The 25,036-nt window shown below is 38.7% G+C and overlaps 1 protein-coding gene across 2 annotated transcripts in view; it reads right to left on the bottom strand.

Moving 5' to 3' along the window:
- Positions 1-25,036, bottom strand: part of TRPS1 (transcriptional repressor GATA binding 1) — a 262,838-nt gene that overhangs the window by 204,128 nt on the left and 33,674 nt on the right. For both annotated transcript variants that reach the window (XM_073330288.2, XM_073330289.2), the window contains exons 2-3: positions 14,654-14,812; positions 10,803-11,731 (exon numbers count right to left, since the gene is read on the bottom strand). In XM_073330288.2, coding sequence (XP_073186389.1) covers positions 10,803-11,731; positions 14,654-14,690 — 966 coding nt within the window. In that variant the 5' untranslated portion in view covers positions 14,691-14,812. The remainder of the gene's footprint in view (positions 1-10,802; positions 11,732-14,653; positions 14,813-25,036) is intronic.

Raw genomic sequence — 25,036 nt, 5'->3', positions numbered from 1 at the left:
AATACCTTTGAGGATCTGAGCCTGTTATGGATTAAACTGAAATAAATCCCATTAGTAAGGATCACTCATCTAAAGCATCTAAAAATCCAAACTCTTTTTAGTTAATAGTTTAATCCATTCATGAACGTCAACAATTATCAATAGAGTTCAGTCTTAAATAACTGGCCATGCTAACAGGCTATGACCAAAATCACCATAGGGATTCAGTTCATCTCTTCAGTAGAATTAAATTTGTGCTTCTTTTCCATTATTGTTAAAAACAGCCAGAAAATATAAAAGAACCTGATAAGAGGAAGTTTGATTTTGTTAAATGTCAGTATTCCTTACATACGGTGTTGTTGTAGCAGCGTTGGTCCCAGGATATTAGAGAGACAACTTAAGTCATCTTAGATCTTGAAGGATTGAGGCTACCCAAACGAAAGAGTAGAGAATGCACTTAAAACTGTTCTAGACTGTAACCAGGTGTATGAAACACTGGAGAAACAAGGTGTGTGAAGTAATATATTTTATTGGACCAACTGCGGCTGGCAAACAAGACAAGTTTCAGAGCTCTGTGTAAGCATGAAAGTTTGTCTGTCTATCTCACCAACAGAAGTTGGCCCAATAAAAGATACTACCTTGCCCATCTTGTTTCTCCAGTGTTCCTTACAGATGATTACTACTTAGAACAGTTTCAAGTGCATTCTTCACTCTTTTGGGTACTCTCAATCCTTCAAGATCTAACTTCCATAGCAGCTACAAGCCTCTGTGTATATTTAGTATTCAAAATGTATTAAAGGCCTTCTGGGGTTTTCCAATATAAAATGTATTCCTAGGTAGTTTTTAAGTAACTAAGGTGTTTATATAGCCTCAACCATTTGGTCATTAGATGTGCAAAACATCTGTATCTTTATTTTGCTCTTACTCATCATTATTAAGATAATTCATTAGAGCATTTACTGGGTGTTCTATAGAACATCACCTGTAGCTGGGGGAAGGTTTTTGCCTTGTTTTTACTGTACACTCTTTTGTACAACTGGGCCACCCTTCTTTCATGTGCTGGTGTTTTAGAATTTTTAGCTCCCCATAAGTCTAATAATTACAGCAAGGGAGTGGGCATCAGAACTCCTGGATTCTAGTCTTGGCTTTGCAACCTTAGCTAAGTCACTTAATCACTTTGTGGCTCAGATTCCCCATCTGAAAGATGGGCAGTGTTTGGAGATTTCATGTTTTTAATATGCTTAGATCCAGTTGAAAAGCACTTTACAAAGGCAATTTATTTATAAAACATTTCTGGTAGATATTTGAATGTATGTTGCCTTTATTTAAGTCTCTAACTCTTGATGATGTCATGACCTATTTAGCGTTTTAGAGGGTTGGTTGGGGTTTTATTTTGTTTGTTTGTGTTTCATTTTTTAATTATTATAGGATGCATGCATCCCTTGTTTCTTTTTTATGGAAGAGTATAAAGATTTTTTCAGTGCTTTTAAATCTAAGAAGGTGTTTTTATTTGATTTTGCTGACCCAGAATACTCTCCCTCACAACTTTACTTGCTTTTCTCGTTTCCAAAGCCAATCCTGAATTCATTATTATGGCAAATGGCTTAGACTATTTTTCTGATTTAACAGAACAGCAGTCTACCAAGGAATCCATAGTATCTGCCAGTTACTCTCTTTATCTATTTTAGAAAGCAAATTCTTCCTGTAGGAACTAATGTCCTACATGCGCATACCACTCAAGGATTGATCATGTAAATTCAGCCTCTGCAGCCATGAAATCCTTGGGTTCTGGTGTGATTGTTGATTAGGATGTACATGGTCATGGTGATTTCTCAAAAACTGACTTTTGCCTACTTGCAACTGGACCAGGCAACGAAGTTGGAGCATCAGATGTAAATCAGTCTTCATTTCTGATTACCTGGGCCACATTTCAGTCACTAACGAGGAGGTGAAAGGCTGTAGATCCCTTACCAATCCCCTGTACTATCCAGTTTTCCATTTGCCAATTACTCTTAATCTTCTAATCCTAAAATATTTTCTAATGCTCCTGTTTATCCAGTTGCTTTGTGCAATATAGCATCCAGAACATTTTAACAAACCCACACTTATGAAGTTCTTCATGTCATGCAGGCCAGGACAGATTCTTGGCTTTAATGCTTGTTTCTATAAAACCACCCTACCAGTTCCTTAAACTCCGAGAGGAAGAACTACCTCTCACAACATGGAAGAATCTTTAGGGTATATCTACCCTTTGAATTATGCACTAAAATGGTATTAATGCCTGTGCAGGAAGAACAGAGTTGTGTTAGCGATGCTAAGAGCCCATGCAGTCCCCAAGCTTTCTATGTTATTTGCATCTCTTAAGCAAGCAAGCAAGCAAGCACCTATGGGGGTCACAGTCACTTGAAATAAGCATGCTCTTCTCAGGATTGATTCCATTCCCATTAAAGTCAGTGGGAGATTTGGCATGGACTTTAAAAGGTAGTAAGATCAGGCCTTTTTTTTTTTTTAAACAAAAGTCTGACAGAACCACAATAGTTTTTAATTTAAGGCCATCAAGCCAGGCTCTGTTAAAACAATGGGAGCCAGTGACACTCAGAAACTCTTAGAACCAGGAACTTGGTTTGCATTTAAAGTACTGTACAACAATACTTAACACCAGAGAAAATATAACACACCATGCCATTCTTCATACCCTTAAAATATATTTTAAATTATGGGACAGATTTTTGGCCGCTGTAAGTTAACATAGCCCCATTAACATCAATGCAGCTACACTGATTTACACCAGTGAAGGATCTGGCCCCATAATTTTAGAAAACTTTATTTTCTGTGCTTTTCTTCTTTTTTTTTGTTGTGTGTTTTTGTTTCTGTCCTTTCAGCTTATATCTAAGCGTCTCCTTTTTTTTATTACTTTTACCAGCTCTCTTCATCAACAGACATAATACACCACTGGCGAACACTAGCATAAAGACTAAGATACAAGCAGTACATCAAAAAAGGAGAGATGGTAACAGAGCCTGTCTCAGAACACTGAAATGGTACTCCAATCTATAGCACTTTTGTATGACTGTAGCAATAACCTTTGTTTGAACTAAAAATGCTGATCTAAATATCTGTTCTGCAGCTGGTATAATTTGTCCTCAAATGCTTTGATTGAGACAAAGACTGAGGGGATCATAAAGATATCAGTTTAGACGGCATCTTACTTTGGGGCACAATGTCTCAAGGTCTGGCAGTTCTGGAACGTATAGCTATTTTAGATACAAATAATCATTTTTAGAATTTACTATCTTAAGCACTATATATTTAGAAAGCTCTCAGTAGATAGGCTAGTAAATGCAGAGATTCCATTTGAGCTAACACTGGGTATGTGTTTTGAAGATGCAAACATTCTGAACCAGACTGCACGACCTTAACTCGTATGAGTGAGCACTCACAAGAGTAGTCCAATAGACTTCAACGGGTCTATTTGTGTAGATAAAAAAAAATTCTCCTATTGATACACAATTAATATTACCCTATGTCAATGTTACCAAGTACTTATTTATATGCACAAATACAATATTTTGTATTAAATTTCAAGAAAATAACTAATATGTCATTTGTTCTATTCATGGTGATGGGGTCATCCTTAATTTTTTGAAAACCTAATGTTATGACTGTTGGAAGCTAAATACAGAGGAAATCCGGATTCCCAGATAATATGCACAGTAAGTAGACATATCAGACTGCTGCTCCACTTCAGCCTACTGTTCATTTGGACTCAATCTAGACTTACTCTGACTCTCATGGAATAAATCAAATTACTGAGATGCATTGAGAGATATGGGGTGACAGCCAGACCTCGACAAAAAGAATTCTAATAGAGGACACCAGGGAAGAAAGAGAAAGGCCACTGGCTTCTATAGCAACTATGGAGAACAGTAGATTCATCAGAGCCAACCTGTGTTGTGTTCTGGACATATCCTTGAGGTGTTCAGTGCACCCAGATCCAATTAGAGCACATTAGAGTGTCATGCCATTCAGCTGTCAGAGAAAGACCCCAACCATGCAACAAGTTCCTTGTGGTGAGATCTCTGGCACCTGTGTAAAGTACCATTTGCATCAACAGATTTCCCACATGATTGCTAGGACCATCTGCACAGAACTCATTGCAGTATCAGGCCAAAAGTGACTATTTTCAGATCTAACCTATGTGCAATATTTTTAGGAAAACCTAATCTTTCAAATGGGAGAAACAAAAGTATCAGTTTGGCCATTCACAGGAAACTGGATCAGTTCAACTGATACCATAGGGCTACCAAGATGCACAGTAGTGAAACAGGAGCTCACAAAGTAAAAAGAAATGAAGAAGCTAATGAGTGCACAAAGAACTCTGATCCAGCTGGAAGCTAAGATTTCACAGTCAACAATCAAATATTAGAATTGTGGGGGGATATCCAAAGGCAATAATGTATATGAGTTTGTACAGAATTTGCTCCTGGAAACAGCATACCAGGACACACTCATGCACAGCAATTCCTAACCAGACCAATGAACAAAGTACCACTTCCATATTTTAGGGCCTGGTTTTGGAATAACTGAGCTAAATGCCAATAAACCCTAGAAAATCAAATTTAGATCAGTTTCTCTAAACACAAGAGAAAGTTAAAATCCAGTTAAATGAAAGTTTTCATTAACTGATGTCAACAAGCAACATAAAATTAGTGATTTTACGGGTAGCTCACCTAATGTCCAAGATGAACTTGAAAAGTGGTCAGTTAAGCAATGTATTCAGCTCATCATTCACATCCACAAAAATGCAGGAGCTTTAATCGTTATTATTTACTCTTTAAACGCTAGTAACAAATATCAGAATCAGAAGGCAGATTCCTCTTGAAAGTGGACTATGCTACTAACACAAGTGTGATCACTGTAGTTATTTACGTCTCCAGTATAGATTCTGAACACATTTGTAGAGATTCCTTTGTGAAAACTGCCAAAGCTACTAGTGGAAGCCATAATGATCAGGAGGGATGTCAGCTACATTTATATCCCCACAAACTGATCAAGCCCTCTTGCTCTTAACTCCACAGCTCCCCATCTAATCCGTATATTAATGACATTTAAGAGTGGAGAATAGAATAGAAGAGATTATTAATAATAGAACTACTGTTTCCTACTGGATTGAATCCTAGTTACGACAGCACTGACTTAATCCCCAATCACACCGCATACCTTTAATGTGAGAAAAAGGTCTGCTCCCAGCCTCTGATTAGTCTGTAGGATGGTCACACAACAGAATGCTTCGTCTGGACGCATTAGATAACAATTAGGGAACACTTTCAACAGCTTCTTATTAACCAATGAAACTTGCCTCCTCAGTCAGAGCTGTGTATAGTGGTAATATCCACACGGAAAAAAAAACTAAACAGACTAAAGCTGGATAAGATCCCCACAACTTTGCAGAGCTACAGAACTGTCATAAATATAAAGGAAAGGGTAAACACCTTTAAAATCCCTCCTGGCCAGAGGAAAAACCCTTTCACCTGTAAAGGGTTAAGAAGCTAGGATAACCTCACTGGCACCTGACCAAAATGACCAATGAGGAGACAAGATACTTTCAAAGCTGGAGGGGGGGAAAACAAAGGTTCTCTCAGTCTGTGTGATGCTTTTGCCAGGAACAGAACAGGAATGGAGTCTTAGAACTTAGTAAGTAATCTAGCTAGATATGTGTTAGATTCTGTTTTGTTTAAATGGCTGATAAAATAGCTGTGCTGAATGGAATGGATATTTCTGTTTTTGTGTCTTTTTGTAACTTAAGGTTTTGCTGAGAGGGATTCTCTGTGTTTTGAATCGAATTACCCTGTAAGATATTTACCATCCTGATTTTACAGAGGTGATTCTTTCACTTTTTCTTCTATTAAAATTCTTCTTTTAAGAACCTGATTGCTCATTGTTCTTAAGATCCATGGGTTTGGGTCTGTGTTTACCTATGCAAATTGGTGAGGATTTTTATCAAACCTTCCCCAGGAAAGGCGGTGTAGGGTTTGGAGAGGATTTTGGGGGGAAAGACGTTTCCAAGCAGGCTCTTTCCTGGTTATATATCTGTCAGATTTTTGGTGGTGGCAGCAATAAAGTCCAACAGAAAAAGGAAAATAGTTTGTACCTTGGGGAAGTTTTAACCTAAGCTGGTAAAAATAAGGTTAGGAGGTTTTCATGCAGGTCCCCACATCTGTACCCTAGAGTTCAGAGTGGGGAAGGAACCTTGACAAATATAAAATGGCTACCAAGACTAGTGGAGATTAGCAAAATTAGAGGAGAAATTAATTAAATGGAAATCAGCAAAACTGAGCACTCCATTTATCTCATGGGAAGATATCACTCTGATAACCGCATAAAGCTGATAAGGCACTTGTCTGGCAAAACAGCAATGTGCTAACAAATGTTTTCTAAAATTCATATTGTATTAATCTCCCAGAAACTGCTCAACAGAATATACCCAATCCTATAAAACTAGATATATCTCAATGAACTAAAGAAAAAGGGGGGAGGGACAAAGCATTTAAAAATTGCCTCCACAAATTACATCTCATCTCTAAAGAAGCCAAAGACATAGAATCATAGAATCATAGAATCATAGGATATCAGGGTTGGAAGGGACCCCAGAAGGTCATCTAGTCCAACCCCCTGCTCGAAGCAGGACCAATTCCCAGTTAAATCATGCCAGCCAGGGCTTTGTCAAGCCTGACCTTAAAAACCTCTAAGAAAGGAGATTCTACCACCTCCCTAGGTAACGCATTCCAGTGTTTCACCACCCTCTTAGTGAAAAAGTTTTTCCTAATATCCAATCTAAACCTCCCCCACTGCAACTTGAGACCATTACTCCTCGTTCTGTCATCTGCTACCATTGAGAACAGTCTAGAGCCATCCTCTTTGGAACCCCCTTTCAGATAGTTGAAAGCAGCTATCAAATCCCCCCTCATTCTTCTCTTCTGCAGGCTAAACAATCCCAGCTCTCTCAGCCTCTCCTCATAACTCATGTGTTCCAGTCCCCTAATCATTTTTGTTGCCCTTCGCTGGACTCTCTCCAATTTATCCACATCCTTCTTGAAGTGTGGGGCCCAAAACTGGACACAGTACTCCAGATGAGGCCTCACCAATGTCGAATAGAGGGGAACGATCACGTCCCTTGATCTGCTCGCTATGCCCCTACTTATACATCCCAAAATGCCATTGGCCTTCTTGGCAACAAGGGCACACTGCTGACTCATATCCAGCTTCTCGTCCACTGTCACCCCTAGGTCCTTTTCCGCAGAACTGCTGCCTAGCCATTCGGTCCCTAGTCTGTAGCTGTGCATTGGGTTCTTCCGTCCTAAGTGCAGGACCCTGCACTTATCCTTATTAAACCTCATTAGATTTCTTTTGGCCCAATCCTCCAATTTGTCTAGGTCTTTCTGTATCCTATCCCTGCCCTCCAGCGTATCTACCACTCCTCCCAGTTTAGTATCATCCGCAAATTTGCTGAGAGTGCAATCCACACCATCCTCCAGATCATTTATGAAGATAAAAGGTACATCTTCCTCTTCATTAAATATTCTAGACAAGTCAAAGCCTACACAGCAGTAAGACCACAAGGTTCTATGGTCTGAATTACGTACATCCTTACTTCACAAAGTCACTGTGTTTTACAAGAAATAATAAAGGAGTTTGTGTACCTGGACTTGAAGCCATATGTGCAGCTGTATTTTGGGGATGAAAGTAGGATAACAAAAACATATTTCTAAAAGGTTGCACAGAGGCAGGTGTTGCTCGTGTGATATGTTTCAAAACAGATTTGATTTTTTTTCCCCCACAAGCCCTTGCAAACGGACCTAGTCCTTATCAGTCTAAAAACTGATACTGGATTTTTCTCTATTCTTTTTCCTTTTTCTATGGTGCATGTTGGGGGGGAGGGGATGTTTGTTTTTTGTTTACAGTTTTTTCTAAACAGGCCTTATATACACAGAGTCCAAGAGTCAGTAGCAAGCCCCACGGGTGAAACTTTCATATAGCACAAAACCTGACTAATCACCATGAGACAGATTAAATATGTGAGGCTGTGCTAATACCCACCCTCTAGCTTCTGTACCCATCTTCCTTGCCTAAAACATCATAAATCCCTAACTACCTCCATCCTAACAACAACAGAACAGTTTGTTAAGTGCAGTTGCATCAATAAATCAGCCCTTAATCCCATTCCACGAGCATTTCAAATTAATTTTGATTACAGAGGGGTTTGTTGTTTTTTCCTCAGACCATATCAGAATTTTAAGCAGATTGTTTTGATGAACCACTACTATTCATATGCAGTTCCTCTTTCTTAGAATGTAGGAGTCTTTGACTGACAACCAATTTCTAATAAAACGGCATTCAAGCTCTAATTAATACAATTCCATGCTCTTGTATTAGACTTCAACATTTTCCCAAGCCCTTGTGAAACAGACATGGTAGCAACACAAACGTGTGGGTGCAAAGGGGAATTTCAGATGTCCTTTTAGTATGTTTATGAATGTAGCAAAGCTGTTCAGAATTGTGAAGCATGAAAATATTAATCAGTTACATATCTTCTAACATGTTCTGCATCAACATCTGGTGTATGTGCAAGTGATGAAGTATAGTATTTGGCACAGAGGCTTATTTAATCTTCTCTTCCCAAATTGGGCAGAGAAAATCAGCACTCTTTAAAAAGTTAAGTTTCCAGATCCAATTGTTCCTTTAAAATCAGCAGCATTGTATAGGCTGTCTGTTCTATTTTAGAACATGTTTCTGGTCTGAGAAAAGACTGATCTTAACTGATTATCTGTGTGCTGTTTCCTAACGCTTTTTGTCTTTCCTGCAGTATCTTACTACCAGGGCTTAGTAGACAAGTATAGTCTAGGTTCAGCTGCTTTACTTCTAGTTCTATCAGTTCAAACTGAGATAGCTCACACATCTGTTTTATTTCTGAAAATACTCCATAGGAAAAGTGTCCAGCTCACTCTAATCAAGCATAAACTTTCCTATAAATAACCAAGGACCTAATGAAATAATTGTTTGGGGAAAATGAAAGTGTGTTTAGAAACTCAAATTCCTCTGTGCTGTATGCCTTAGCTGTCCCTGTCTGAACGTATTCCTGACAGCATGGATCAGTTGCTCTAAGATGCTGTCCCCAGAGTCAGCAAACTGAAACTATAGCAGAAAATCCAGGTATTAACATCATATTACGTGCTAATTATAAACCATCATTTCACATTGACATTATTCACTTCCATCCTCTTTTATCTAAATCATGTATTTGCTTTCTAATCACAGTTTGACAGGAGAGAGCGTCTGACACAAGACAGTGAAGTGATCTTTTAATAAGACAGCAGTTCAAAGACTGTAGCTTTTATGCATAATAACAATCTTGATTTGATTTGCTGTTCCATAAAAAGATTTTGTAGAATTTCACCAAGTGAGAGGGAAAAAAGTTAAGAGCTTAAAAAGCTACAAGTGCTTGAGTAGTGGTGCTGTTTCTAAGTATTCCTTAAGGTGAGATGTTTGCCATCTTGACCTCCTATCTGAATTGTCTCCTTGTAACAACAGTCTCTGCAGGTATTACTAAATATTTCTACTACTGCACTTCTCTCTCTCTCTCTTTTTTAATGTTTCTTGGAATTCTCTCTGGTCATTAGTACCAGGTCAGTCCATCATGTCTGATGTAAACATGCTCCTGAAATTGGGTTGACATTTGAACTCATTTTACTTGCGATCTCTGTTCCTAACTGATCCAAATGATTTTTATTCCAAAGTGAATTTGTAGGTCAAAGAGTATACAGGCCTTCTAGTGCTCGTCACAGATCATTCATAAAGGGGGTTAAAATATTATTTTTTAACTCAGTTAAATGTAGATTTTAAGATTATCGGTTTTTACACGAAGGAAATGTTAACGTTAATATCTCTGTCTAGGTTCAAATAACTAAAATAGTGGACAACATGAGACAATCTTTTCAATCTATTCTTTATGGTAAAAATGTACAATTTTTATCCTTCGTATTGGACAATGCAGTAGCATCAATGCTAAAAATTAGATCAAAAAATTATTAGCTAAGGCAATAGCCCAACCTTTATATGCATATTAATTTGAACTGCAGTGTGAATGTTATTATTGACTGTTACTTTTACAGCCCAATCTTAGTTTCCCATTGTGCAGAAGTATAACCCAGTTGCTCTAGCACTAGATCACTTTAGTGTCCCACTTTCTGTTCTCTAAGACTGCAAGATCAATAAGCAAAGGTTTGACTCCCAGCAGCCACAGACCTATAGTTCCTTTTAATTTGCAGCTACATTCTAGTGTCCATCTGGTTATTTTAAACAGTTATTTTCTTTTTTCTTTTCTCTCTCTGATACAGAGAAGCTTTCAGACACGATTACTCTAAGTTGCCTGTTTGCCAACTAAAATCTTTTACTATTCATTATCACAAAGACTAAATTACATACAAGAAAGCCTATGACTGAAAAGCCAGTTACTACTCAACCAGATTTACAGTGAACCTCCAAAAACACTGACTTAATATATCCTATCCCCTCATCGGCGTAACAATTTTGGTAATTTATAGCAACCAATGGGTAAATAAAACGGTGAATACAATAAGCCTGAATGGATCTAAGCAGTCCTGTGGTTTAAGCTGGCTACATGAGATACTTAAATTATGCTAGTTTATGATGAAGAAGTAGGAGTTGCTTTATAATCACCTGGGGTGCCTATCCCATTCCCCATTTATTTCTTTGCAAGAAGCAGGTGTATGAGGAGGCGGAGTAGGGATATGGAAGATACAAACCTGCACATCATAAGTCCCGTTTAGTAAGAGAGGTCTTTGGGAATTGATGTCCTGAAGCACTCCTGAAAGCACAGTGCGGTTGACTTTCTGGAAGTCTTTGGAGTGGCTGAACTGCACCATGTTGTGGAGAGCCAAAATTTTAGTGTCAAGCTCCGCATCCTGCCTGGTACGGTTGTGCAGTCCTAGGTGGTACTTGCGGAAGTGTTTGATGAGATCTGTGGGGTCGTTCCCATAGTAACCATAACCACAGATGTTGCATTTGAAGTCCTGAAGCTCTGGAGACAGAGGCGCTGTATCTGGGTTATCATTTGCTGACAAATCTGCTTTTGATTTGTTCGGCCTTAAACCCCCATCTGAAGGCACTTGTGGGTTTTTTGAGGCCACTGGGACCGGACTTGAGCCTTGGCCATCAGTTTGACTGCTTTGCACTTGCACGGTTTCATCTGTAGCTTTTGGCGATGTCTGATGCTCTTTGTCTGTCTCCACTGGATCTCCTGATGGGGTGAAGACCACACCTTGGGTGTCATCTGCATCTGATCTTAGAGGAGACTTCAAGGGCTCACAGATTCCCCCAACAGCTGGAGATGAGAAAGCCAGCATATTTCTGTCTGTCACCTCATCATGAGGAAAGGACAGAACATTTCCTCCCTTATTGTGGCTTTCATAATTGAAGCCAGCCTTTTCACTCAGCACTGAGCTTTTTAAGTCTTTTTTAATGCTGGAAGATGGCTCTTGGATATGCAGGCAAAGATCCTCCTTGTTGTTTAGCTCTGCAGAATCACCCTGGTCAGTGTTTTCTTGCATCTGATCTGCAGAAAATTCTTTTTTCCTTCCAGACTCTTCGTTTTCAGTACCTGTAGACTCAAGGGTCTGTACCTCACCTTCACTAGCAATGTTTCTTAGAGGGGGATTCTTTTTCCGGACCATATCTGCCAAAAAAGAGAGACAAAAAATTATGTAATTATTTGAAATATAGAGTAGATTGTAACCCTGGCATTTTTTCAGCATTCTAAAACCAGAAGAAACAGTTTTTGTCAAACAGATTTTAGCTAGTTAGTCTATGTAGCAAAATGGAAACATACAAAAAAAATTGGCCACTTTTTGAGTGCACTCAATTACAAAAATTCCTTTAAAATCTGTGAAAATCTAACTTCCATCAGAGTAAGTAAATTAAAGGTTTCATTACCTTTTCCAAAAATAATAGTTAGTTAAAGCCAGCAGGAATTTTAAAGAATGTGTTCTTGAAAATCATTTTAGTATACGGAGGGGGGTGGAGCCTTTGTGGTCTAATGTGAATACATTGCACAACTAGACAAAGTGTAGTTTAGCAGACATATGCCTACCACACATAGCCAGGAGTACTTGAACAGGCTATTATAAAGATATCAGATTTAGGTGAGCAAGTTACTTTGAGGTTTTAGGAAAGTTATCTTTCCTAAACAGATATCTGTTGCTTCTTAGCAAAAGCTTCCCCTTTGTACCATTGTAAACTGCAACCTAGATTAACGTGAAATACTAGACTCCAGTCCTGAAAACTATTACTCATGCAAGTAGTCTTATTTGCCACATAGGGAGAGCCAGATTTCAGTAGGACTACAAATGTGAGTAAAGTTTTACAAAACTGAATCCATAAATTTTACTTCACTGTTTTGGTTGATTACAGGTCTATCCAGGAAACACCTGGAGGTGAAGCAGGTCTAACCATCTGAATCTTTTTCTGTATATCTGTTGAATCTTAACTTCAGGCATTACCAGTACTGCCAAGTAGGAAGACATACCTCCCAGGTCTCTATGTGGAAACTGTGACCATACAGAAAGTAAGAGGTTAACATTGATGACTTACTGCTAACTGAAAAGGGAATGTCTGAAAGAACGGTGACTGTGGTATATAGGTAGGGTGCCCAACTGCAGATGCACTACATAGGCAATTGTGATTACCCTTGAGGAATTTTTTTAAGATGATACCTTCTTGCACAGTGCATGTATGGGCTCTGGATTAGGATGCTCATCAGCAGCTGCTTTGATCTATTTGTGTTCACACGCTGACTACGTGTAGAAGACAGATGTTCTACAGTATTTTCTATGGTTTTCTTTTTGCCGGTGCTGCACACAATGGTGGTTGTTTTCCCCCTGCCAAATGGTGTGTGGTCTAGTGGCAGCAGACTGCACTAACATACATGAGAGCCAAGCCTGAGACTCAAACTTGATCATCGGCTCCCAGGCCAACAGTGACTGTGAGTGCTACATTACATCTTTCCGTGAGCAGAGGGCCCCCTGGCAATTTTGAGAGCAGTGCTGATGCTTTTCAAATGGTGCCATATCCAGACCTCCTAGAAAGTAGGATGATCTTCTCAAAACAATACCTAGAGAAGGAGGGCTGGGGCGAGAAGGTAAAATAAAGGAATCAGCATCTGTACTTCCTTCTATTTATATCTGCTCCACATGAAAGGGCAGTGTGTACTACACTGAAAAAAAGACAACTTCTCATGGAAAATGTTCCCCTTGTGCCTAGGGCTTTGTTGTCTTTGCAGTTGAGCTGATCCACAGGCAGCATTGTCTGCAACGAGACTAAATTGACATGCAGTGCTAACTCATATTACACACATACGGACATTCCGTATGGTCTTAATTGGTTTCTTAACACTCTAGTGCAATTCCTTATTTTAGTAAGCAAACATGCCTGTGAACCAAATGCCTTCTCCTCTTTCAACTAGATCATAACTGCCAATGCATACATGTGCTGAAAAAATAAATAAATAACACTTGAACAATTAAGTCAGTCACTAGTCAGGACTGTAACAACAGAGACTTCTTGATACAGCGAGGGCAGGTTAAGCAATACAGCCCCAACCCCACAAAACATGTAAGCATGTGCCCAACTTGAAGCATCTGGGTAGGCCCATTGACTAATAGTATTACTGCTGTTCTATGGGACTTCTGACACGTTGATGGTTACATATGCTTACATGATTTGCAGGATCAGGGTTTATGCTAGGTGTCTTTCTAAATCCATGTTTGCTTGGCACCTGCTTACACAATCTAAATGATCTATAATTTAATCATACTTCCACTGAAACCCACGGGCAAATTAAAAAGGAACATCAATTGTGTTAGGTAAGAAGACGCCAGAGGTCTAATAAGAGAACATCATGGTGTTTTCTTAGGTCAAAATTAAACAGGGCTGAATTTCTGCTTTTTTAATGTTTTTGCAACTGGTTCTTTGGGTAGATAAGGAGAGTTTGGGACCTTGTAATATTCATGTAACTAGAGCGAGACAAAATGAAAGACATTCTAAAAGAATCCCCACACACGCAAGAGCACCAAGAAAATTGGGGCTACAAGCAGCCTTACTAGATAGGACTCCAGATATAGATGTCCTGTGTTCAATCTCAACTTCCATGTCTGAGGGGCCATGTGCATATGTAGGCAACACTGAATACTTCTGCTTAAGGGAGTTTTCCATGCTGTGTTTTATAGTCATTAAAAATATGAAAATTTTCATATAAATAGAAATTGTTCTCAAGCTGTATGCAAGATTATTTTTTTTTTAATATTCTGTGATTTACTTGGTTGGTATTTATTCTAGAGAACCCTTAGAAAAGAAATACTTTTCTTGTTGCTGGAATTCCATCACTATAATTTTTCAGAAAGACATATTATGTAAATAAAAGCACATTTGCAGTACTTTTAAATCAAGGAAACCATCCACTAGCAAGTCTTAAGTTAGATACAGGAAGAATATAGCCACTCAAATTATTATCTCCAAGACAAATAACAGATTGCACAATGTTTTATTGTGTGCCAAGAACTTTTTCAGTTAACATTTTCACTTGAAAAAATGGATCACATACTTGTAAAATCATACCCAGCATTGACTTCATAAGGCATGTGGCTTTAGAGTGCTTTTTACAATTATTAATTCTATTAGTCAACTAGCAGGAGGGCTAATGCAATTGTCTTAGAAGATGCACGGAAGACACAGAAGACATTTTGAGAGCTGATCTGTACATCTGCAAAACAAAACAAAACAAAGGTTTTCCTTCCTAAATTATGCATTCACAATGTTACTTTCACTTAAAAACATTATTATGCCTATTTTATATTCACATGCAAGCATCACTGGGCACTATACCAAGAATGGCAGCAAGCTATTCTGTACTTCAGTCAAGCCTGAAAAGTGCTACATCTCTCTCTCTCTCTCTCTCTCTCTCTCTCTCTCTCACGCACACACATGCACATAGAGATTATGCTATCACATTAAATTGCCTCAGATGTCAGTTTCACCCAAGAATGTAAAACAGATGTTGAAATCTAGCTGGAGATGTTGTTTAGCAAAAAAACGCTTTTTTTTATAAATTAACATATATTCCACATTGCTGGGAACTGTATGGCTTTAAAGGGACTGGTAATTAAATACCAGCTCAGTGGTTCAAATCCAGCCCATGCTGGCAGTGACTGAAAGTCATCATCTATTGGTTGAATATTGTCCCACAATAAAATGAATCTAAGTAGTATTAACTTCGTTACTAGTGGGCAAGTGTCCATATGACAAAAACATAGTCACACAGTGACAGAAAAGTTCATTCGCAGTCTCAGCAAAAAGACTAAGTGCTAAATGTGCACAGAGATTGAACTACCTGCTCATCACTGGAGGTGGTAATCTTTCCACAACAAAGGGAAGATTTAAAGCCTGATCTGAAGCCCTCTGAAATCAAGGAAACTGCCTTCAACAGGCTTTGGATCAGGCCTTTGAGTAAGGTAGTGTGCAGAACTGGGTTTGGGGGTTCTACAAGCCTGTGGCCCTTCATTATCCTATTTTCATGGGGGAGGGGAGGAGTGAGGTAGCCTTGAAAATATAAATTAATGTAAAGTGATCAAATGGGTTCAAAGTTGGTCACTGATTTTTTCCTGAAGGTGATGAGTTGTCTGTCTAGGTACTTATATGTCCCCATATCCATCACAATAGCATCTGAGGCCCTCACAAGTGCTTCTATTTTTAAACCACAGTAATAGTTATTCATGCTTTCCCTGGAAGGGGGGAAGAAAGGAAATTGTTTTTTTAGGCTGAACTAAAAACGTTAACGCTGACTCTGGAGGTATGCACTGTCCGTTACCTGGGTCATAACTGTTTTGTGGAAAATCTGTACTCCAGCAACTTTCACCAGCTAGAGATCTTACCAGCTCAATTTAAGAATTTAGAGATCAGGATATTGCAGATACAAGTCATCTTAGTCCAGCTGACAGACTCATGGTTACATTGCCCCGGAACAATGTATTGTTCCCCTTTCCACCTAAAACCTGTTTCCTGTTAAGCTGAATATGTTTATGTTAGTGTGGGTAAATTCACAGATGTATAGATTCCAAGGGAAGGGACCACTGTGATCATCTAGTCTGACTTTTTGTATAACACTGGCCCTAGAACTTCCCCAACATAATCCCAAGAGCAATCCAATCTTGATTTAAAAATTGCCAGTGATGGAGAATCCACCACCACCCTTAGTAAATTGTTCCAATGGTTAATTACCCTCACTGTTAAACATTCACACCTCATTTCCAGTCTGAAGTTGTCAAACTTCAACTTCCAGCCACTGCATCATGTTATACCTTTCTCTGCTAGATTGAAGAGCACGTTATCAAATATTTGTTCCCCATAAATGCGACTGCACAGTATTTAACAGGGCAGCTGTATGTCAGGGTAAAAAGCATTCAAAGCAGACAGTAGGCTCTCCGTGTAAGATTTAGCTAGAGTCTACCTCTGATATACACACTTCAGTTATGTGATTATTATAAAGGCACTAAACTTCAGGCCAGATTTTATTCGTGCGCTCTTTATATTACAATAACAGATTTGGAAAGATGTGTGAACTTTGTGATATACCAATGACTAGTATGGTATTTGGGGCACAGGTAGATAAGTAGAAGGCAAGTCGATGGGACCTATGAACACTGTGGCTTTAGTTATGCCAGTACATCCTAGAAATTCAAAAGCTATTGACATTTAACAGCATGCAGTAGGATCTCTGTGTCAAGGAACAGTGGAAATTATGCTATTCACCGTGTCACACACATACACACATATATAAATTATGCACGCACACACACACACACACAGAGCTAAAACATCAGACATGTCACCAAAACAATGCAGCAAAAGTCAGTAAACTCTCAATGTCCCAGCTTAATATATGCCTAATAGTTACCTACCTCACATAAGTATTGCCAGGCTTAATTAAATAATGGACGTAAAACTCTCTGTGAGCCTCTACTGAAAGCTGCTATATAGCACAAAGTATTATTTCAAAAATCATTACGACCACAAAAAAAGACCTGTGGAATTCCAGCCTACAATGTCTGATGGGCTTGGAAATGCTCTATTATTAAAAGGAGACTGTCAGACTAATTTTCAAAACATTTTGAACTTTTTTTCCTCATCACAGTTCTGATAACACCTTGACAGTTAGAAAATGAATCTTATCTGTGGAATAGCATACATTTACACTGGTTTGTATTGTTGGGTTGGATAAGAGAGCAGGGGTTTTGGAACTAGTTTGGCATTCTCTTGTAAAGCAAAGAAGAATGACATGTATTTTGATGTCTTCCGACACTTCACCCCACCATGCAGTGGCATGGGAAAATGTTGCTGAGGTTTTCTTTTTCTCTCCCTCATCTCCAAGGGGGTGGGGGGAGATTATTTCACACAAAGATACTACAAACACTGTAGGCTGGGTTTTATTCAAACAAACAAACAAACAAACAAGAAAAACACAACAACTTAGAAGTCTTGTTAAAGGTGTTTGTTCTGCCCAACTATATAAAGTCCGAAATGGGCTGAAGCCTTCCTACCTAACAGGCCATTTCTCTCCCTCTTCCTCCTGCTGTAGTCATGATCAATAAGTACTCCCAGGCTGGAAATCCCTAGCCAAAGGAAAGGCAGTTTCCAGTAGGGTGCCCCCCATGAGGACCCCTCAATCTTAGAATTTACTTTCCACCCAGTGCATATTCAACAGCCCAAACTGGCAACAATTATGATCAGAAGGTCAACAAAGAGCACCTAGAGAGAATCTATCTTTTATATTTTTGAATCCAAATAAGCACAAAAACACCTCGTCTTAAGGCTTCACTACTGAGAGGAAAGAGGAGCTTCAGACCTCTTTACATCTGGAATTGAAGCACTGGGCTCTGAACAGAAGGATAGCAGAATAGACTTATTCACAAACAACCCACTGATTCTCAAGAGCACTTCCTTCCCTTTTGTATCAGTGCCCCAAAACATGAAAGAAGGAAGAAAGGCAAGGCAAGACAAGTCATGGCTCTAGCAAAGTGCCCCCACAGCTGACTTTTAATATATGAGGGCCTGATCCTACAAACCTGAAATAACATGACCAGTCCTTCGTGTGAGTAACTGCTTTCAATAAATTACAGCTCCTCACATGAGTAAAGATCTGCAGGATCAAACAATTATTTTGTAAAAAGTTTTCTGTTCAATGGTCTAAAGAGACTTGCTGTCTTGATACTCTATATTCTGTATGCACCACTTAAATTGTGATTGCATAATCGAGTTAGAAAATTCAGGGCTGCCGATAAATATATTGCTTATAGTTCTTGATGGCAGAAGAGCTACTAAACCACCAAGCTGGATTTCCCTCCCTTTTTCAGGCGCTCCAGTACAAACACCGATCATTCTTTACAAAATGTTTCAAACTTTGTTTAAAAAAGAAAAAAGTTACATGCTATGCTGTCTTGTTCATTCCCATTTAAATTTGCTCTCCCTGCATTGATCATTCATGATTCTTGAAAGGTACATCTTTGACATCTTAAATCCTGTTGAGGTAGAAAGTGCTATCACTTTCAAACAACTCTCATCAAATAAATCTCCTATTAATTTGCATCATATTAATCGAAAACAATATTTTCTATTAGCATATGCTTCAGAGCACAGAGGACATTAATAGTCCTCTAGCCACTGCACAAAATCTAAGTGTTTCTATGGGATAAAATAGATGCTATTTAGCTTGCTCATTTCAGAGAATTTAGGAGTGCAGTTTGAAAACATTTTGCTTAAGTCCTTGATCCAAAGCTTGCTCATTACATTTAAAATTTACGATAAGCATAATCCTACATTCAATTTTCAGGTGAAGTCAAAAGGAGATTTGCCAATTGGGGATGCACAATTGGACCTTTTGTTATCTCCCAGCTAAATGTACAGTAACAAAACTATTACTTTTGTAATAACAAATCTGCCTTACTGTCCTGTATATATTTTGTTTTTAACAATTAAAAGTATTTTTTTTAAAAAGAACTGTTAATTTATCAAGGATGGATATGCCTGAAAAACAGACAGATTAGCCCTTTCCTTTAGTTCAGCTTTGCACTCTCTTCCAACCATGGATCTTCAAGGGCTTCACAAACACTAATCAATTAAGCCTCACATAACTCTATAAGGTGGACAAAGTAGTATTATTTCCATTCTACAGATGGGTTAACTGATCGCCAGAGAAGAGAAGTGACTTGGCCCAATGTCATGCAGCAGGTCAGCAGCAGAGCTAGGAACAGAACCCAGCTCTCCAGAGTCCCAGGCCCATTTCACTCTCCTGTGCGTTATTTCAGCACAGAGAGTTTCAAGCCAGCACTGGGCAAAAGGCCAACCTCTTGTAATTTAATAAGGTTCAGAAAGAGCACCTCATGGAAAAATCTAAATGCTTCAATTTATCATGACAGTTATGGGATGAACTGGCATTTTATTTGGATGTAAATTAGTCTCCAAAACAGAATAAAAAGGCCATGCTTTCTGAGAATATTGTACCTCTGCTTCTCTGCTCTCAATTTGTCTAAAACCAGCTCTGTGTATTAAAGGTGTTTTATTTTTTATGTGTTGATGTTGCTTTGTGTGCTCCCCAGTCTGTTATTTTACTGCAGAGTAAATCCAAAATGATTGTTCACAGTAGTGAAACAACTGCCTTTGTAACAACACTTAGCTCCCCCATGGCACGCATAGCCCAGACATCCACACTGAATTTACCGGTTATTTTATTAATTTAGCAAAAAGTAGGTACATTTTATAGAAGCATAGGAATTACCTGACTGGATGAGACCACAGATTCTTTTCCAGTATCTTACCTCCAACAGTAGCCAGTGACAGATGCTTCAGAGTAAGGTGCAAGAAACCCTGCAGTGGACAGTTATGAAATAAACTGCCCATAAGAAAAATTTCCTCCTATCACCCAGTAGTTAGACGGTGGCTTATTTTCTGAAGCATGAGGATTATATCCCTTACATAACTTTTTTATGTTTTAGTATTTGCTATTATAATTCTGGATATTCTTGACATTCATATAAACCTCTAATACCTTTTTCAGTTCTATTATGATCTAGTCTTTAACAGTATCTTGTGGCAATATGTTCCACAGTCTAATTATGTATTGTGTGAAAAAGCATTTCTTTTATCAATTTTGAATTAGCCACCTGTAAATTTAACAGAATTTTTTCTTGTTCTTGCATAGGGTGAATAGAAGATTCCAATATACAATCTCTATATTATTCACTGTTTTACATCTTTTTATCATGTTCCTCTCTTGGGTAAGCTATCACAATCTTTTCAAATCTCTCTTCATACAAAAGTTTTTCCAGGTCCCTAATCATTCTCCTTGCCTGTCTCTGAACCCCCTCTAATTCTGTAATATCCTGTATCCTCAAAAGAGTAATTAGATACACAAAATCGTAACATAACTGTAAAATTCCCAAATGACAACGTTAAGATACTTATATTAATTCAGAAACAGTGTAACATATGAATATAGAAAGAAAGACAGATTCAGGAATTAATTGCACATGTCATTTTGAAAAATGTGTTACCCAAAATATTCAGAGATGAGTACAATATATATTTGTACATTACTGTGCATATAATAATGTACAAATCTACAAATATTGATGGGCCAAGGGAACAGCAGTAGAATATTAGTAGTCATAACTAAGATTATGGTATATTGCCATTATCGAAAACAATTACAGCTGAGGGCTTTTTTCTTTCAACTTTATATTGCTGTTGACCTTAAATTCATTATTTTTCCCCTATTCATCATAAGTTTAACATCATAAAAGATGAGATCCATGACACAGGCAAGGGCAGAGCTGTACAATGCTTTTAAGGCAAGGATAAGAAATTTAAATTTGATACATGAGCCAGTTGTGCAATTCAAATAGGGGAGTCCCATGGCAGGATTGAACAGCGAAGAAGATATTTGCTGATCCCTTTTGGATATATTAAAAGGGAGCAATATGAAGATCAGGCAGGGTAGAACACAGGAGGTTTACAGTAAGCGAGGCAGAGATAATGGGGACATAGACAAGTATTTTTCCCGTAGGGATTAAAAGGAAGAAAGGAGATTTTGCTATGGTTTAAGGAACGGCCAGCAAGGTCCAATGAGAGCATGTATGTGTGAGAGGAAAAGGAGGACTCAAAGATATCACCAAGACTGCACATAAACAGGGAGGAAGGCATTGTCAACAGCAATAGAGTTAAGAGGAAACACACATGGTTCAGGAGATAAGATCTCAATTTTGGCTATATTAAGTCTGAGCTGGTGGCAGGCCATCCAAGATGAAATGAAACAAACAATAACTTCACTCACTTTTTTTATCAAGATTACAGAACGTGTGTCAGTCTAAGTGGAAGTCTTGTTCTTTTCAGCCAGGGAATAAGCCCACTTTTCTTGCTAACCCAAAACTCCCTTTGAAGACAATGGGAGTTTGGGGTTTGCAAGTGACGCGGAACTGGATCCGAGAGATTTGGCAGAGGTACAGCACACTGCAATGCAGAGACACAGGGTAGGACCTAGTTCCCAGGCTGTCAGAAATCAGGTATGGATGGGAGTGACTCGTTTGTTCTTTTGGCTTGTGGAACACTATGGGCTGATGGCAAAAGTCCCACAGGCTTCAAAGGGACCGGAATTAAGGCCCATGGCTGCTCCCTGTGCATGTGCCACCTCCTAGTCACAAAAAACAAGCATCAGATGAAATTGCTCACTCAGACAAAACCAAAAGATGTTGAATTGATACGCTGTCTCCAAAATCTGATGAGTTTGAGCATCCAAGAGAGAAAACTGGGAGCCAAAAAATTAAAGCAGCAAAGAAACTCAAAAATAAATTGGAGGAAGCTTTTAGTTAGGGATGGATGGATGAATTGGCACAGATAAAATGAGGTCACACCCAAACTTTCACCCCAAACCCAAACTGAAACAAAACCTTCTGAGGGGAAAGGAAGTAAGGGAAGAACGGGATGAGTATTGGCTGAGATTTCATAAAAGTTCAGCTAAATTCAGTTTGAAGACGGGGGTGGAAGAAAGAAACAAACAGGGTATCAAGGGTGGGATTCCTGACAGACCAAAAGTGGAGAGAGGGAAAGAGACACAGGGGAGACTGTTCACTTCTGTATCTTTCCTATATCCAGCCTGGACCAGAAGCAGAAATGCCAAAATGCCATGGGAAAGGATATTCTCATGGTATTTTTCCAGCAAAAGTACCAAAAAGCTCACAAAATCACCCCTTCTTACAAGATTGCTGACCTGGGCTTGCAGACACAAAATGTATGGATAGGACAAGTGAGGGCAATGGGAGTCAAGCACACTTACATTAGAGCTGACTTTGGCAGCTTGTTTAGGGGGCTTATGCAAACTGAGCTGCACCTTCAAAGCTTCTGATATTCCCCTACTGTGTAGTTTTACTCTTGCCTGAGCATGCTCAAGAGAACTCACATTCAAAGAATGCGGGGAAGGGGCGACAGAAGATTCATTTTTCTATCTGTTCTTTTAAAACAACAAAAATGCAAATCTACAGGCTGAGTAATGTTGGTAAGAATGGATAGCTAATGCTGTTCCAGGCTTTCCAATTTCCATACGCTAACACTAACTGGAGATATTATTAAATCTATAAGCTATTTTGATGCTTTGATCAGCAAATTGAACATATATATGTATATAATGGCTCTAGATACACAAAGTTTACAAAACTATTAAGTTTCCCTATTCCAATTATTTCCCCCACATGCTGGGAGTTAACATATATCCCATAGCCATACATTCCCATCACAGACTGTTTTATTTCATAATAGATTTAAGAATTTAGATTTTTTTTAAATGGGATATGTTTGGCAATCGATATAAAGATTTTCTATCCATTTGGAATGAATCGTCTATTAACTCTGATCTTGCTATGGCAATGACTGATACGATTTTCAGCTCTATTTGATTTGGGTGTCAAGTAAGGAGGGAGGCCTGTTCAGCATTATATTATACAATTTTATATTTTATGTCCCTTGTGAAAATGTACTCTACGTTAATACAAATAAGTCAGATTCTGCTTTTGCAGTGGGCACAAATGACGCAACTCTCCCTTGTGACTGGGGGACAACAGCAGCAGCAGAAACACAACAAAAAATTGGTTTGTGTGTTCCCTACATAAAACAGCAGTTATGCCTAATCAAGAAAGCTTGGCCATTTGTCAGAAATTAGAGAGCTGACATTGGAACCCAATATTAGTTTTAGCCAAGATATTGGTGAACTACCTTGCATTTGGGATCAGCATTATCGACTGGAAAACGATTTCCATTGTAGCACATATCACAAAGCACCCATACTAACGCCAAAAAAACAGAGCCACTTTCTTAGAGAAACACAGGAGTCAAAGGGAATAGAAATGTGTTCGCTGTTAGGTGGTTTCTCCTTAATCAGTGTTAAATCAGTAACATACTTTTGGGGGGAAGGCAGGGAGGCATACAGCCATAGTAATTTTTGGTTATGAAGATGCTTCACAACAGAGAAGAATTTTTGAGGAGGTGAAGAAGTGGGTGCCCTCCTCAGGGTTAAATAGAGTGTGTGTTTTCAATACAGTATATAATTTCTGTAGCACCATTTTGGTTCTCCTGGGGAAGCAAAGCAAACACAGACTATTAAAAACTCTGCTGTAAACATGTGATATGGTTATTACAGTGGCTTCAAGCAGTGTGCTCTTGTGTCCATCTTCCAATGGCAAGTGATGCCAACTTCAGCTTACTGATTGCTGGAAGAATATATAGAGTGGGAAAAAAAAGTGTTTCTGAATCATTTTCTGCCCAACTCCCACATGAACTTTCCATGGGAAAATCTCATAATACTGAAGTATGTGATTTTATGAATCTAGCTTTTAGCTCTTGATAGAAGATTTCTGACTCCTGGCTTTGATTCTTTATTGCATGAAGGGGTATAGTGCCAAAAGTCCTCACATTACCCTCTACAATACAGAACTTTAATTTAAACCCTGGTAATCTGCCAAGATCATAAAACAGATACAAAGAAGTTTTAAAAATTGATTTAAAATATTGATTTCTCTGAGAGCTAAATATGTTATTTCCACAAATGTAAAGACAACACAGGTTGCAAAATCCACACTGCAATATATATATACACACACATAACATTACCACCACTAGTGCTTACTGACTCGGGTTGAGGTTTATAGTGGAAAACTGAAGTCCAATGAGCACAGAGAGACCAAAATTGGACATAATTATGTCCACTGGAGGACACTTTTTCAATCCAAGGAGACTAGCTATAACTATAGTTCATCAACAGCAGTTCTATGTACTTCATGTTGTGTGTGTGTGTATATATATAAAATCATTTCCTTTAAATGGTTGAGCAGAACAAACACCACCTTTCACCCCTCCTTATGCCCTACCTCTCACAAAAAAAACCTCTCCACACACAGCAATCCTTGCCACTCTGTTCCATTCTCCTTCCTTAGAGTTGTCTTCTTGCCTCATAGAATCTCAGGGTTGAAAGGGACCTCAGGAGGTCATCTAGTCCAACCCCCTGCTCAAAGCAGGACCAATCCCCAATTTTTGGCCCAGATCCCCAAATGGCCCCCTCAAGGACTGAACTCACAACCCTAGGTTCAGCAGACCAACGCTCAAAGCACTGAGCTATCCCTCCTCCCCACCTAGTTCAGTACCTCCCCAGATTGAACAAATATACAGCAATGATATAAGGGTGATCCAACTGCACTGAGATGTATCTCACAAATACAGCAAGTGACTTACTAACACAATTTCTAGGTTCACTGGCCCCTTCAGTCTCAGAAAACCCTGAAAATTATTTGCATAGGCTACAACAGCACCTCCTTTGAAGTAGCGTTGCAACTCGTGCAAAGGAATTTGGGATGTACCCGAAGATCCAGGCTACAAATTAACTCAGTCAATT

This window comes from Lepidochelys kempii, chromosome 2, assembly GCF_965140285.1.
Source record: "Lepidochelys kempii isolate rLepKem1 chromosome 2, rLepKem1.hap1, whole genome shotgun sequence".
Taxonomy (NCBI): domain Eukaryota; kingdom Metazoa; phylum Chordata; order Testudines; family Cheloniidae; genus Lepidochelys; species Lepidochelys kempii.
The sequence above is the reverse complement of the archived record's forward strand: the minus strand, read 5'-3'. Positions and strand labels throughout refer to the sequence as shown.